Genomic DNA, 16,428 nt, shown 5'->3' with positions numbered 1-16,428 from the left:
GCCTCATTTCTGAACTGCAGAATCTTCAAGAGAGGACTGACCCTTCTAACATACATAACTCTATCCAGTAAGTATTATTTCAATAATTTATTTCACGGTACATATGAGAGAATATTCTTCTTAAAGCCACTCATTCCAGTTCCAGACGAGTTTGCCAGCAGTGCCCCAATGCTGGTGGCACTGGTGGCGCCCGCAGCGCGTGGACACCTCGCCGTTCAAATCGCCACCACTCCTGTCTGGTGAGCAGCTGAGGTGCCTCAGGGGTTCAGGAGCAGGGGCTGGACAAGACCCCCTTGCACACAAGCACCCTAGGTCAGGCTTGGCCATCCTCCGATCCTGGAAATCCAAATCGGACAGGTCCAGCACGTCCCTGCAGCTCTGGAAAACTCCACCCACACCACCCCTCTATCTTACAACCACTCTATCCAGTACAGGGTCACGGGGGAGCCGGGGCCTATCCCAGCAGACAGCAGGTGTTAGGCAGAGTATACCCTGGATGGGACGCCAGTCCATCACAGGGCACTCACACTCACACCAGGATCAATTAACCCACCAGCACTATCTTTAGACTGTGGGAGGAAACTGGAGCACCCAGAGGAAACCCACGTGGACACAGGGAGAACATGCAGACTCCACACAGACAGCACCCCGGGTCTGGAATTGAACCCATGGCCCCAAGGCTGTGCGGCAGCAATGCTGACCACTGTGCCCCCCCCAGGACTGTGGAATAGTGAACTGCAGCAGCAGTACCTGTGGAAAGACCAGACACAAAGAAGACAGCAGGGCTTCTGAGCGTGCAGGTGCACCGGTGAGCCGCCTGCTGCCCAGGGTACCTGTCGCTTTGTCTTAACTGCTGGACAGATGACACTTTGGGTAACGTCATTGTGAAGAGCCCTATATAGGAATGCACAGATACTGTGCTGTTTCGCACTGAGTGGTGTGCTGTACATGGGGCAGACAGCTGGTAAACAGGGGTTACTTATCCTTGGCTGTGCTGGTCCCCGGTAACACAGCTGGGTGGACTGGAGCCACTGGGGCAAAGCACCCTGCTCACTGAACAGCAGTAGGTTCCACAGTGAGGACTCAAACCCACAACCCCCCGGCTGTGAGGCCTGAGACTGACCCACTTACACTACACTGCTCCCTTTGACATTATAAGACCTTCACCAAACTCCTAAAAGTTTGTTTAATTGTTTAATTGACTGCACAGTTTGGAAGGAGGACCAGAAGATCTACGGATCCCAGGGACTGGGGTTTGAGACTTCTTGAAGACAGTCATTAAGATACTGACCACCCGAAGAGATCTCTGGTCTTCAGCGGTTGAAGGATACTATGATTTTGGTGTCTGATTGTCTCTATTTAATTTCGTACATCACCTGCATAATTAATCCTAGTGTAATTAATTCAAACCTTTAGAAATGGTTAGCCTGCAGTTAATTAGAACGCTCCTTAATTATTATTGACCTGCTCGGTGCTTTGATCCCCATCAAATGGCACTCGTGCCCATTTCTGCAGCTGGACATCTGAGTGGGGCCGGCTGAGAGAGGCACATTGGTCAAGAGATCAACCCAGAACCCAGACTGCTCCTCCACACTCCTGTCTGGTTTTGGAGATAGAGGTGTACCAACAAAACAACAACAAATGCTCCGCGGGTTCCTGATAACAAGTTATCTATTAATGACGGCACCGGATCATGTGAGTCTGATGTAATCTCTCCTCGAACAGTCACGGCACGATTTACAGCTCGCGTCTGCTGAACGTGACCGTCCATTTGACTGTCCCGTCTATCTGGATTAGGACAGATGGGGGGCTGACCCTGAATCTCGACCACCGATTGACCAGTGACCAAGCGTGCGAATCTCTGCCTAATCCGTTTGCAGCTCAGTCACGGAGTAATAATTCCAGTTGTCGCCTGTCACTTCATCGTTCCGTTTTCTCACGCATTGGATTCGAGCGCATTATTTCTTGGGCTCTTGAGATTTATTGGTTGCTGACGGCAAGGCCCGTCGTTTATTACGCGCTGACGTGAACTGTACCCGCCTGTCGCCAAGGTGTATTGTAACGCAAGGGGGTTCAGGGGGGTGGGTTTGTTTCGGAACCGCTAAATCATAATACCTCTTGACGAAGTTCAAGCGTCACCGGCAGTGTGAGCCGGGTGTTGTCTCATTGGAACACCACTAGGGGGAGCTCCAGTTACGTCACACTGCACAGGGCTAAGAAAATCTGAGACCTTGCGTGTATAAAGGGTGAAAATGTACAGTGCCTACGGAGAACCTACCTTGGATTTGCTGAAGAGCTATAGGGTTGTGTTAAAATACTAACTCAGGGGTGTGTACACTTATCCAGTGACGGTCTGTAGGTTTTCATTTGTAATTATCGGCATGTTTCAGCATTTGTTTTTCACTTGGAGGTTTTGTGTAATGGAAAAATACAGATTCTGATTTAGCGTGTCTCGGTTTCAGGCCTGTGAGTCGCTCGAGGTGTTACTTCTGGCACGGGTGCGTCGACTGTCTGTGGGCGCTACGTAAAGGAATTAGGGCTGACAGACAATGAAGGGGCGTGTATGACTAAATTAAAGTCCAGGACAATGAAACGTATTTGATTAGGACATTTTCACCTTGGGTTAAACTAATGGTGTTTTTTTTTTAAAACACCACGCCGTTTAAAAAAAAACCGCTGAGGGAGGGGGGAAAAAAACGCTGTTTTTGTAACTTCTAAGCTCTTGGGTAACTCCAGCCACTCCCCCATCCAGCCCGACCCCTTCTGCGCACGACCCCCTATTTTCTGACCTACACGTCTGCGGAACGCCCGCCTCCCTCCCCTCACGCCGATTGGCTGGGTAAGACGATCTCCCCGGCTCCTCTTCTCGCTCCATTGGCCGAGCCGCCTGTCCGTCTCGTCTCGGCCGATCGGCCGTGTCAGCGTTACGTCACCTCGGAGTTCCCCGTGTTGTGCTGTAGCCGGCTCGTTGTGACTCAACAGCTCGGTCACACTCCGCCTCAGTCGCACCGAGGGAGCGCAGCTCGCATCCTAACGAGGTTGTTTTGACGCCTGGCGAATATGGATTCGCGCGAATAGTGAGGTATATTTGAATATACCCCCGCCTGTCGTTATTATGCACGCTGGTTTCAACTCGTAGTACGATTGCACTATATTGCAAACTGTCGACAAGCGACAGAAATTAATTTTTCGTTTGGAAAACCCGAAACTTTTCAAATAGGATTTTTTTTTTTAGGACGTGCTCCTACTGTAAATTCGTTGATTTTGTTAAGGCTATTGGAAACAGCAACGATATAATTCATTGATTCTTGCTCCGATATTGACATTGATTAAGGAGTCCGTGCGGAGTGGTTCATTATCCTCCGTAAACTTCGTTCTGGTTTTGAAGTGTATCTCTAAGCAGCACACCGAGAAGAGGGATCTAAAAGAGCTGTTGTTTTCTCCTAAACCAGCTGAGAGATGTCTGCCGTCGCCTCCGACCAAGGGAAGCGTGCTCAGGGAATATTACTGCTGTCGTCGGCACTGCAGTTGCATCCGGACGCCGACAGTATCGGAGTCGACGGGGGCGACAGCCGGGTGCGGGAGCAGGTGTCGTTACCTGGGCAACTGGCACCGCACGAGCAGCCACAGACTGTCTTCGTCATCCTGGACTCGAGCGCTGACACTGTCAACTTAATTAGGTAGGACCCGTTATTGCTGTTACTACAAATACAACTACCGCAGCAGCTACTGTCACTACTAATAGTACTGTAGCTATTGTTATTACTAAAACCACTACTGCAGCTACTGTTACTGCTACTACTGCTGCAGTTACTGTTACTACTAAAAGTACTGCTGTAGCTACTACATGTTATTGCTACTACATGCTGCTATTACTACGGCACTGTTACTATCTCTAAAGCTACTAATTCAACAGTGCAGCTCCTATTGCTACTACTACTACTACTACTACTACTACTACTACTACTACTACTGCTGTTACTACTGTGGTGCTGTACGTTGGTGTTGCTTCTGTTTAGGTGAAATAGGATGATTTAAGTGTGTTTAAAATGTATACAACATGTTTTGCATGCAATAATGTTTTTACCAGAAGTAGTTGTGGGGAGCCGGGCTCTTTGTTCCAGAGTTTGGGTGTCAAGACGTTGCTTGTGAAAGGCAGACGTTGCCTCTCGTTGTCACACGGTCACGCCTGGCTGTGCTTTCTAAGGGAGGTCTGAGGTGCAGTACGGCGAGGTGCTATCTCAGAGGAATGAAAGAGCCGGTGGCAGGCTTTTGTCTTGGGCACGGTCACACAGGCTCGTGCGCCAGGAGTTTCCCCGATAGCGGCTGTCCTGTGGCTCCAGCGAGACTCCCCTGGTTTGTGTAACCCTGGCTGTGTTTGTGCAAGGTGTGTAAAACCCGCTCACTGGGGGAGAGTCGCGTTTTCTGCACGGCCTTTAAATAATGCGACTTACGAGACTGCTTTACACAACTTGTGCCCGCCTCCTCTTTCGGATGAACCTCCTCCTTCGTACCCCTTTTATAATAAGTTAAATAATATCCGCATTCCGAATTCAGATCGGTCCAGAGTTGTAGGCATGGCCATGGTCCTCTTGCACAGCCGGTTCTGAGTACCTAGAATGCGGAGAGAATGGTTGATGTGGCTGTGTAGTGTGTGTGTGTGTATATATGTGTGTGTGCATGGAAAAGGGCTCACTGCGTGACATCGCTCTCTCTGAACCCGGCCTGACAGAGGTCTTGGGTATCACGGGACATCCCGACAGGATGAAGGGAGAGCTGCCCTCATCACGTACAGAGAGTCTAATTCGCCGCCAGTAGCTTGTCATTACGGCAGTGGTGTGCATTTACACTGTCTGTATTAACCCTTCCTTTACCTGTCTGCTTAGCCAGGCAGGTTCTCCCTGAATAAAGAGGGAGATGGAAGAAAATGGGGGGGAACTGGATTTGAAGAATGGTGTGCTGGGGTGTCAAGAGATGTTGTTGTTTTAAATCCTGGGTCAAACCCTGGTGCCCGTAGCGTCTGCCTGTCTCACTCACGGCCTCGCCTGTCCAGAGTGCCGCACTGCCAGGTGGACGACTTCCTTTTCCTGTTTGCGAAGACGCAGTGGCTTGTGTCCCATCACCTGCTGGGCAGTGACGGGGTGCAGAGTCTGGGCACTGCAGTGTTGGGGTGTCTGGGGCATGTGGGAGAAACTAGTGTCGGGGTGTCTCAGGACGTGTGGGAGAGGGTGGCGTTATTGGGGTGTCTCAGGACGTGTGGGAAACGGCAGAAGTGTTGGGGTGTCTAGGGGCGTGTGGGAGAGGGCAGTGTCAGGGTGTCCTTTAACCCTCTGTCCCTGATGGAATTATAGCCAGGTTGTAAAAGGAATTCAGGAAGAAGGTTGGATCCTAATCCTGTCTGCTTATAAGTCTCGCACCCGGGACTCCCACCCCTGGAACAGCCCCCGTGGCTCAGTCCCGGCAGTCTGAGGGGGTCTGCCCTTCCTCAGCCAGGTGAGGCACACTGGCCACTGTGCATCTCCGCTCTCCCTGTGCTGGTGAGAGTCGAACTCCGCTGCCAAACCGCTCGTTTTGATGAAAGATATTCCACTCAGGGTTGTGGAGTTGAACGGAACAGCTACCCACCTGAACTGCATTGCTAAAATTGTTGAATTTTAAACTGAGGGGTGTTGTGCTAAAATTGCACAATGCACCAGTAAGGATTAAGAATAGTGTGTGCTCTTTCAGCCCACACTGACAGGCTAAAAGGAATGAGGCTCTTTAGTTCTGAACACGAGAGACTGTCAGAAGATGTGACAGAACTATTCAAAATCCTGAAAGTTCTGACACCAAACCCAGGATTCCTTTCACAATGAACAATGAAACACGGAGCAGAGGTAAAAAGCAGAAACTACATGGAAGGGCATTTAAAACCGGGAGCAGGAGGCACGTCTTTACACGAAGGGTGGTGGAAGGGTGGAACCCACCATGCCCAGCCATGCTGTTGAAGCCGATACCCTGGTTTCTTTCAGGAAACAGCTGGATGGGATCAATTAACTACTAAACTACCAATCGGGCCCAGAATGGCCCTTCTCTTGCATGTGGCTCTTCTGATGTTTGGACTTGTTGTTTCCTTCTGTTCATGCGAGTTACATACCAGATGTGAAGGTGTAGGTCCGCGTGCCAGCGTCGCACACAGAAGAACAGGCCTGTCGGAAATCGGTTCCATGTAGAACTGCCTGCCTTTCTGCAGACAGCACACTCTGTGCAAGTGAGATCATCAGGCGTCTGTTGACTGTGCTCTTCAGTGCACTTTGCTCTCTCAGCACAGCCACCGAAAGCCAGAGGGAAGTAGACCTTGTGCTGAACAGCACCGAAGTTATGAGCTCAGCACTTTTGTTTAATCGGGAGCTCTCTGCTTTCTGCGCAGTGGGCATTAACCTGCCCTTGTATTCCTCCCACAAGACACTTCCTACCCAGCATGGAGCGTGGGCTGACCCCATGGCCGTGCGGCTTGTGCTTGCGAGCACGGCTCGAACCCTGCTCCTCGACCAGGACCGTGTCGCCCCCCGCAGGTTTCCTCTCCAGCCGAACAGCCTCGTCTGAATCGATCGGTCTGTCCACCAGCCACGCGGCGTGTACCTCAGTGCTTTCTGACTTTTTCATAAAGGTGACGGTTTCGGACGTGCACTGGATTGTGGGACCTATTCCCCCCCCCCCGGAGAGAGCTGGGCGTGGAGGAGAAGACTCTGCTGACCTTTGACCCATATTTCAGGCAGAGGAGAGAACCCCCTCCCAGCTCCGGGGAGCTCTTGCCGGGTCTCGGCTGCGAGTTTGTGGACCTTGAAGCTGTGAGGATGTGAGTCAGCAAAATCTGCCCAGCGAAGTCCTGTTTTTTTTGGGGGGGGGGGGGGCTGGGCTGTTGTCGCTCCAGCTCTCCAGACTGTGGTCTCGCAGTTCTTGCTGAGGGCAGCACTGCTCCTCCCCTGGAGTCTCTCCGCACGGAAAAACAAGGAGTTCTTTTTACTGAAAATTGCGCAAAAACAACACCCTTCCCTCCACTTCCTCCCTGCCCTCTCTCTCCCTGCTTTTCTCTTTCTGACACTGGGCTGCCTCTGCTCTCCTCTTCTTCCCCAGAGCTCTCCTGCTCTCTTTCCGAGACACTCCCCGTTCTCCCACCTGCCCGGCGTTCCTCCCCCCCCCCCCCCCCCCCCTCTGTCTCCTCTCTGTGTTTGTCTCTCTCTTCCTCTGTAAAAACAGAGTCGACAGCCCCCCCCTCCACCCCACCCGAACCAGCCAAATCGATGAGCTCCGGCGTCTGGGAAGTTGTTTTTGTGTTTTTCTGCTGCTCAAGTCAGAGATTTTACTTCTACAGTAAAAAGGAGTCTTTTCCCACAGTCGAAAACTAGCTCAAAAATTGAACCTGCCTGCTCTCGGCAGAGAGAAAGGAGTGAGTGAGTGAACAAAAGTTTTTTGTGTCGTTAAAAGAGATTTCTCAGCTCTCTTTCTGAGGGTTCGAACCTGGGGTCGTGGTGAGGGAACAGTGCCCAGAGAAGGGATCTCGTAAACAATACTGCTCAAAACGGGGAGGAAAAACAGCATCGTTATAAATCCTCGTTCCTTAATTGAGCCTTTGTTAATGCAACCGCAGAAAAATGTCCAGTATGTTTGCTGGCAGCAAAGAGTGCCTGAGGCAAGTCTGCTCATCGCTTGACTGTAAGAGAGGGGCGGATTCAGCCACCTGTGTTCTAGACAGCAGATGGAATGTGTGAGTGTTTCTCAACCAGTAACATGCAAGAGGTCTCAGTGGGGAGAACAGCGGAGTGAACTGTAAAAAACATGCCTTGTGGGGTGATTACTGGACACGGAGATTGGAGTCGTGAATTTCTTCCTTATTTGCTTTGGAGCAGTGCTTTTTTTTTTCCATTATGTGCTTCATGTGCTGTGCCTCTGCTGTACAGCTTAGAGTAGAGTCTGCAGATCCGGGACGCTCCGACTACTCAGTCCAGTATCCCGCCGATTCGGAATAAAATAATTCAACTAGGCGGCACTGGCTTCGATTCAATCCCCAGTGAGGGCAGGCCTGGTTAAAACAAAGATGTTAAAGACTAGTAATTAAGTCAGTATTGGTCTGATTAAGTCACTCCTGGCTCTGCTGGGCTGGGGTCAGCCCATGCTTAGTCCAGCTGAAAACACAGAGTGTCTTTCCTTGCTGTTGGCAGTCTGTCCGGTTCAGTTTTGTAACACCTGTGCTCTCGGGCAATACTTCATCGCAGACCAGGGGAGAGACGTGGCCCATTGAACTTGCAATATCGTGTGAAAGGTTAAGTCGGGGGGCGGGGGGGGAAGCTGCACACTTCTCGGAGGCAAACAGCCCTGTTGTGGGCTAATAATGAGCGCAGGAACGGTGAGGACAGGCAGCTCTGCCATCGAATCTCTCTGGCCGAGTATTTGGCGTGTTTTGGTTGTGTAAGTGAATTCCTTGCACGGACTCCGTTCTCGAATTTCAAATTCCTGTTACAGAATAGGTTTTATTGCAGCGTCTTGGCCTTCAAAAACACCATGCTTGAAGGACTGAAGGACGAGCTGGAGATACCAGCCCAGCGGGCCAGGACTGCAGCCTGGTCCCAGAGACTCCCACCCCTGGTTTCCCTTCCAGCCCAGTTCAATCACCAGTAACCTACTTGACTCTTTTTTTTTTTTCTGCTCAAGTTGGGGATTTTATTTTAATGATGAAATGCAAGAGTTAAAGGCTACTTCCAGCCTGCTTAAGCTCTGAAAGCCATTCAGACTCGTCCTGTTATTAAGGGAGTTAAGAGTCCGGTTGGACGGCTGAGAGCTCGGCTGGAACGAAAGCCAGCGTGGGTCTCGGGGAACAGGACCGGTAGCCCCTGGTCCAGAGAGCTGCAGGTCCAAGTCCAGGCTGCGCTGCTGTGGGTGGCAGCAGCACCCAGCTCGGATACTGCAGGCTCAGCTGGGCTGCCTGAGGTCACTGTTCGTTTTCCAACCCTTTCTTCCAGTTCAGGGTTGCATAGGAGCTAGAGCCTTTCCCAGCAGGCAATGGGCACAAGGCAGGGTACACCCTGGATGGGACGCCAGTCCATCACGGGGCACACAAACACGCACACACCTATAACAGGGAAAGTTTTCCCAGAAGCCAGTAACACACCAGATGTCTTTGGACTGTGGGAGGAAACCCACACAAACCGGAGCACCCGGAGATAACCCACCCAAACCCGAGGAGAACACGCAAACTCCGTACACAGGGGACAGTGTGACGCTGAAATATGTCAGGCCTGAGGCGTGCGTGTCGAAGGCTCGGCCCCGCCCAGGTCCCGCAGAGTACTGCGGCGGTCGACCCGCACTCTCAGCACTTTCAGTTCTCCATCTGTGGGGATCTCGGCGTGAGACACAGCCCCGGCGCGGGCAGTTCCTCACGTCAGCGGCTCTGCAGGGGGGCGAAGGGAGGTGTCACACCCTGCGAATGAGCAGACCTTTCCAGTAAATTACACCCAAATAGCTGAAAAGATCTGTCTGCGTTGTGCCTGCCTCTGTAGCACCAGCCGAAACTCTTTAGGGGTGAGGGGTCAGGGCTCTGGGCTCGGTGCCGGAGGCTTGCGGGTTCAAATCCAGGGACAGAGAGCTGCTGTTGTTGTGCAAGGCTCTTCCCTCTGATTGGCTCCAGTAAAGCACCTAATTGTGCAAACGTGCAAGCAAATGCACGAAGGTCACCAAAAACTGGATTATTAAAATTAATGAAGTCGGGAGCCTGTGACTACCTTCTTCGTGTTCTTTCTTCCATGCATTGTCGTAGTCTGTGGAGGGATGTGGTGGCCTGCTTCTTGCTGCTTGTGGCGCAGGAATAGTAATTCTGCAATAATATCAGCTCAGGATTGTGGAGGATTTCTTCCCGGTCTCCAGTGGTCTTAGCATCAGTACAATAGAACGTTTTGTATTTAGTAGCTCCAATAATTCCCCGGCAGCAGCGGATGATGTCCTAAATAATCCAGCTGGCAAAGCAGACACTTCTCACTCTGAGCAGGAGCGAGATTTGTGGAAAGCGGGTCTGTCGAGTCCTGGGTCCTGGAGGGGTCAGTGTGTCTGCAGCAGGGCTGTCCAGTCCCGGGTCCTGGAGGGGTCAGTGTGTCTGCAGCAGGGCTGTCCAGTCCCGGGTCCTGGAGGGGTCAGTGTGTCTGCAGCAGGGCTGTCCAGTCCCGGGTCCTGGAGGGGTCAGTGTGTCTGCAGCTGGGCTGTCCAGTCCTGGCCCCTGGAGGGGTCAGTGTGTCTGCAGCAGGGCTGTCCAGTCCCGGGTCCTGGAGGGGTCAGTGTGTCTGCAGCAGGGCTGTCCAGTCCTGGCCCCTGGAGGGGTCAGTGTGTCTGCAGCAGGGCTGTCCAGTCCCGGGCCCTGGAGGGGTCAGTGTGTCTGCAGCAGGGCTGTCCAGTCCCAGGCCCTGGAGGGGTCAGTGTGTCTGCAGCAGGGCTGTCCAGTCCCGGGTCCTGGAGGGGTTAGTGTGTCTGCAGCAGGGCTGTCCAGTCCCGGGTCCTGGAGGGGTTAGTGTGTCTGCAGCAGGGTTGTTCAGTCCCAGTCCTGGAGGGGTCAGTGTGTCTGCAGGAGGGTTGTCCAGTCCCAGTCCTGGAGGGGTCAGTGTGTCTGCAGCAGGGCTGTCTAGTCCCGGTTCTGGAGGGGTCAGTGTGTCTGCAGCAGGGCTGTCCAGTCCCGGTTCTGGAGGGGTCAGTGTGTCTGCAGCAGGGCTGTCCAGTCCTGGGTCCTGGAGGGGTCAGTGTGTCTGCAGCAGGGCTGTCGAGTCCTGGATCCTGGAGGGGTCAGTGTGTCTGCAGCAGGGCTGTCCAGTGCTTATTCGGGAGGGATGATCAGTCCATGGTCAGTCATGGACAGCTCTGAACTAACACAATGTTTGAAACCAACATAGTTCCCAGTCGCAGTTTCACAGGGTTCAATGTTCTGTTTGCCGTCTCGCGTCCTGTGTGCACTGGTTACTGGAGCAGAATGCTTCAGGTCTGGAAGCTTTTTAAACCCATTGCTTGTGTGCAGAAAAAAAGTAAACATAAGTCTAAACAAGCAAATGGATCAATCGAAAGCGTCAGTTAACTCCACTGATTAACAGCTGGGTTGGACTGAACACCAGCCAACACAGGGGACCCCCATAATCAGGGTAGGGAACCCCTGCTGTGATCATAATGCTCGCGCTGACCTCGCCTTGTATAAAAACGCACGCAGACCCCAAAATACACCTTCCTGACCCTTGCAGATAAAACGGGAACGTGCTGTTTAACCGCTGTGTTTACGTTTCTCTCTCGCAATCGTCGACAAACGTTAAAACTTTTTTTTTTGGACACATTTTTGAACAGCAGCTCTGCCCCCTTGTGGCCACAGCGAGGGCAGCGGCAATATTTTCAGGTCTTTCAACTATTTTTAGCAACAACAACTCGATGTGTCGGTGCTTCCTAGGATATGCGCAACTTAACCCGTTTATTTTCTCTCGTTTTACGCGCTTATCAACACGGAAAGGAGGAGCTTTAAACCCCGAGAGGGCCGTTTTATTCTCTTTTTACGTCCTCGACGCCGGGGAAAAAAAAGCCTCGACGAGATTTGGTATTTGAAGAAAAAAAAACAACAAATCGGCTATTTTGGTTTCTGAAAATCCGGTTTGCGAGACGCGGCTTGCGCCTTCTTCCCTCACGGTGGCGAATCAGGAGTGAACGAGGAAGCGGCGCGCACCCCCCCCCCCCCCCCTGTCGCCCTGTCTGGGGAGCGAGCGAGGGAGCCCGGGTTTTCCTTCTCCAAAACGGGGGGCCCCCCGCACGCGGGGCTCGGGGCTGCTCCGCGCGAGGCCGTCGGCACCCATCGCCGGCCCTGCCGTCCAGCCCCACTGACGCGGGTGAGTCTGTTGCGGAAAAATAAATACACCTTTTATTATTATTATTATTATTATTATTATTATTTAAACTGCTTCTATTACTGCGATTCTCTCGCCCCCTCTCCCGGCGGCAGCGGGCGATGTTATTGGGCATCTCGGCCGCGGTGCAGTGCGCCTTCGCCCGGGGCTGTACAGCGGGCAGGAGCGTAGCCAAGCCCGAGCAAACTCGTCGTGCTGGGAGGCGCAGGGACACCCGCAGCAGGAGTCGAGCCTTCGCCTGGGGGAGCCGGACCGACGCGCACGGGCAGGGGGGGCAGGGGGGCGCTGGGCTGCAGCTGTCGGGGCTCCGGGCAGGTACGGTACCTGCGGAGAGTGAGCTTCCGAGCTCGTCCCCGTGCTTTCGTTTTCGAATCGCCTCTCCTCGCAGCTCAGGGGCGAGCCGTGTTTACCGTGATCGTCTGACCCGGGTCAGAGGTGGTTTCAGCGTAAAATATTAGGAGATATCCCCTACTAATTTCCCTAGTAAGGTTTGGAAGTCCGCGGCGTGCTTGGTCGCAGCCAGGCCGGACGCCCACTGCGCAGCGATGTGATCCGGGCCGGGTTTGTGCTGAGTTACTTCAGCCGGTTTGCCGACTTCTGGAACTTTTCCCGGCCAGGCCCGCGAGACCGGAGCTCGGGAAGGGGGGCGGGCAGAGCTCTGCTGAGGATCGTGTGCCCGGCGGCTGGGTCGGGCTTGTTCTGCGGGGGCTTTCTGGATGTCTGCCGGCTCCTAGATGTGCACCTAATCCCCCTGTGGTGGTGGTGGTGGTGGTGGGGAGGGGGGGCGGCAGCAGCGCTGCGTCTGCGTCTGCTCCCTGGGCTCCAGCCGGCTGCCCACTCTAAGGGAGCACCTCGGAACCGGTCCGCGGGCCGACCTGCCTGGTCAGAACCCTTTTCGTGGACACGACCTGCGGGATCAGAGGTGGACTGTGGGCAGGACTTGCGGGATCAGAACTGGATCCCAGGCAGGACCTGAGTGCAGGAGAGACACGTGTAGCAAACCAGGATAAGGGTTTCTCAGTGGTGGAGGTTTAGCATAGCTGTAGTGTCCCTTCACTTTCCTCGTGTTTCCACTGAACCGCAAGGCCTGCTAGATTAGTGCAAAATATCCTCTTATAAACTATAATTGATTTATGAATCGCAGAGCCCTGCAGGGCAGTGTGTGTGTTGTGTGGGGCTCCCTGCCGCAATCACAATGTGTCCTATTCATTTGCACATGCGTGTATCCACAGTGTGCGCATGCACAGAGGTTTCAGGACAGCTCTGAAATGGAGGTTGTACAGGGCCTCTCCTTTCCTCATAAATCAAAGCTGCATTGTGTGATGCTTTGGGGAAGTTTTCCGTGTAACGTGCTGCATCTGTGCTGCACGATACTGTATCAGAATGTATTGTGTGTGTAGAACAGCACAGAACTCCCTGAGGTGTTTCAGAAATCCCCAAATGTATTTTTTTGCGCTGCTCGTGTTTACAGTAAGCACATTTATCTCTGCAAGTTGGAGTGGCCCCAGTGTGTGTGAGGCATTCAAATTATTATTATTATTTATTAGCTTGGCAGATGTTCTTATCCATCTGCTCCAGTAATACATAAAGTAAATCCCAGACTTGACAGGCTGAAGGAACTGAAACTCTTCGGTCTTGAACAGAGAAGACTATGGGAGAGACCTGATGCAAGTGTTCGGACTCCTCAAAGGCATCGCCGGAGTCAGCCCAGAGGGGTTCTTCTTCAGAACCAGCAGTGAAACGCCAACCACTGGACACAAGTGGGAACTGCCTGTGGAAGAGCACTGAAAACTGAGAAGAGGAGGCACTTCTTTACACAAAGTGTGGTAGGGGTGTGGAACAAGCAGCTCAGTCATGCTGTGGAAGCCGATATCCAGGTTTCTCTCAAGAAACAGCTGGATGAGATCCTGGGATCGATTAACTACTTATTACCCAACGCCTCTGGACAGGACGAATGGTCTCCTCTTGTTTTGAAGCTTTCGTCTGTTTTTAAGAGACAAATTCTAGTGCATTGGGATAAAGTGTTTGGTCTGATTTGCCTCAGGCTCCTGAAAGCCCTGTAGGGTAATTAGGCCTCGTTGGGTGTTAATGCAGGCCAAGGTTAATTAGCAGAGCTGGGGGTCAGTACTGTGGGACCGTCTCTGTTTTTCAGTCCTGTCTGCAAGTAGAGACTGTTGTCTGTGCTGAGTGACCTTCAAATAGAAAAAGAAGGGCAGTTCAAAATAAAAATAACAACTGTCATGCCATGTCTCTCCCTCCTCACAAACCCACACACAGTGCCACGCAAACACCCACACAGTGCTAAAGACACACAGCCACACACACAGAGTGGCACAACGCCACATGCACCCTGCCACATATCTGCACACACCGACAGATTCACACTGCCACACCACGCTAACCGATACTGCAAGATACACCCTGCCACACACACACTGACATATTCACACTGCCACACACCCACACACATTCACACTGCCATTCACACAGTGGCACATACACATGCACAGTGGCACGCATGCAAACTGACACACACTGAGATGCTGGCCCACACTGTTGACTAAACAACCCGCCAGAACATGGGACACAAGCTCTCTCTTCATGCAGCAGCTACTCAGACTTGTATCCTTCTGTAGGCTGCAGTGTGATTGTGAGCTGCTGACCTGCTCAGATCCGTGTAGCTCAGGGCAGGATTCAGCTGGAAGCACTGCTGTCCGAGGGGACTTCTGTGGTCTCTGCTGTCCCAGCTCTCTGGATGGATTGATAGACAGATATGCAGCCCATTGCCCTGCTGTACCTGCTCTGTAGACTGATGGGATATCTGAACAGTCCCACTGCACGTACTGTACCTGCTCTGTAGACAGATGGTATATTCCGCGGAGTCGGAGCGAATTCCAGGAAAACGCAGCCTTTGAGCAAGTCCAGCTGGTTCTGTGCTCCGCCGGGCTGTGGGAAACCCAAGACCAGCAGCGTGAGGAGGGTTCCCTGCGACTCGGTGCCTTTCCTGTGCAGATTCCGGAGCACCGTGGTGTCGGGCGACACACGGGGAGAAACCCAGCCAGAGAAAAGTCCGCCTGGAACCTTCTCAGCTCTGGGCACTTCTCCTCCTCCGACACAAACGAGGAAGATCGCCCAGCAGCTGCTGCTGCCCAGAGTAGATGACTGCAGCCTGTGCAGCTCCAGAGCCTCAGTCTCCAGTCCAGAAGGGTCTTTTCCCACACTGTGGGGTTTGTGCTGCTGTACAGCTGGCATTAGAGGTGCTTTAACACCAGTAGTGTGGTGTGGAGAAGTAGACAGGGCTGTGGGCTGGTGACTGGAAGGTTGTGGGTTCGAATCCTGGCTAGGGACTCTGCTGTTGTCCTCTTGTGCGAGATGGTTCACTCGGGCTCGCCCAGCGAAAACAACCCGTTATGAAAATGCAGTTTTATTTTTGGATAAAAGTATCAGCCAAATAAATTAACAGTAAAGCAAATCATGATTAATTTTGTTCTTAATTGCGGTTCCTCATGCTGGCTGGCTCCATCAGCTCTCCGGTGTTGCTCCAGTGGTGTCGGTCTCCCTGCAGGGTCCTGGTTGCTTCAGATGGTGTTGGCTGTGGTTTGCAGGTTCTTCTTCACCTGCTGCTCGTTCCAGGAGGATGCTTGAGCAGCGGATGTCCCTTCTGCCTTCTGTGGGTTTTGTAAATGGGTTTTCCCTCTCCTCTTCCCCCTCAGCTTGGATTCTCTCCTGCCCGAGTCCGGGATCGTCGCCGACATCGACGTCGAGAACATCGTCGCTTCCAGCGCAGAGACCTTCTACCAGCTCAAGAGCCAGCCGGTCGAGCTCAGGTACCCCCACACTGCTGCACCCCAACCTGTCTCTCTCAGGTATCCCCACACTTCTGCGCCCCAAACTACCCCACACCGCTGCACCCCAGCCTATCTCTCTCAGGTAACCCCCACACTGCTGTACCCCAAACTACCCCACACTCCTGCACCCCAACCTATCTCTCTCGGGTAACCTCCACACTGTTGTGCCCCAAATTACCCCACACTCCTGCACCTACACTGCTGCACCCCAACCTGTCTCTCTCGGGTGATCCTCATGCTGCTGCATCCCAAACTCCCCCACACTGCTGTGCTCCCAGCCTGACTATCTCAGGTGACCCCAATACTGCTGCACTCCAGCCGGTCACGCTCGGGTACCCCCACACCGCTGCCCCCCAGCCCGTCCTTCCCTTGTGCACTGTGAGAGCAGGCCAGGCACTTTACACCAAGGATGGTGGGAGTGTGGAACAATTTGCCGAGACGTGTTGTTGTAGCCGATACCCTTGTTTCTTTCAAGATACAGCCGTCTCAGATCCTGGGATCAGTTAACTATTAGGGTAGCCTATCACACGTTCCCCCTGGGCGGAGAGACTGAGACACAGAGCCAGAGTCCCGACCAGTGGTGCTTCACCAGCAGTGTTCCTTCAAGAGGCAGGAGAGATGCTTGTCTTACTTTGGTGTCAATCAGAGTGAACCAGATTAGAAAAAAACACTAAATGCGTTAC

At 52.8% G+C, this 16,428-nt stretch overlaps 1 protein-coding gene across 3 annotated transcripts in view; it reads left to right on the top strand.

Annotated features, from left to right (window-relative positions):
- Window positions 1–2,279: 2,279 nt before the first annotated feature.
- The window catches only part of tfe3a (transcription factor binding to IGHM enhancer 3a), a 30,496-nt gene continuing 16,347 nt past the window's right edge, over window positions 2,280–16,428 (top strand). The window contains exons 1-3 of one of the 3 annotated variants that reach the window (XM_088932209.1): window positions 2,280–2,328; window positions 3,453–3,680; window positions 15,611–15,724. In XM_088932209.1, the coding sequence (XP_088788335.1) occupies window positions 3,460–3,680; window positions 15,611–15,724 (335 nt within the window). In that variant the 5' untranslated portion in view covers window positions 2,280–2,328; window positions 3,453–3,459. Of the gene's footprint in view, window positions 2,329–2,985; window positions 3,083–3,452; window positions 3,681–11,410; window positions 11,880–15,610; window positions 15,725–16,428 lie in introns of those variants that run through there. The other 2 variants (XM_088932200.1, XM_088932217.1) reach the window with 2 other exon arrangements.

The sequence above is a fragment of the Atractosteus spatula genome, chromosome 2 (assembly GCF_055471065.1).
Source record: "Atractosteus spatula isolate fAtrSpa1 chromosome 2, fAtrSpa1.hap1, whole genome shotgun sequence".
Taxonomy (NCBI): Eukaryota; Metazoa; Chordata; class Actinopteri; order Semionotiformes; family Lepisosteidae; genus Atractosteus; species Atractosteus spatula.
This window is presented reverse-complemented; position numbering and strand designations above follow the sequence as displayed.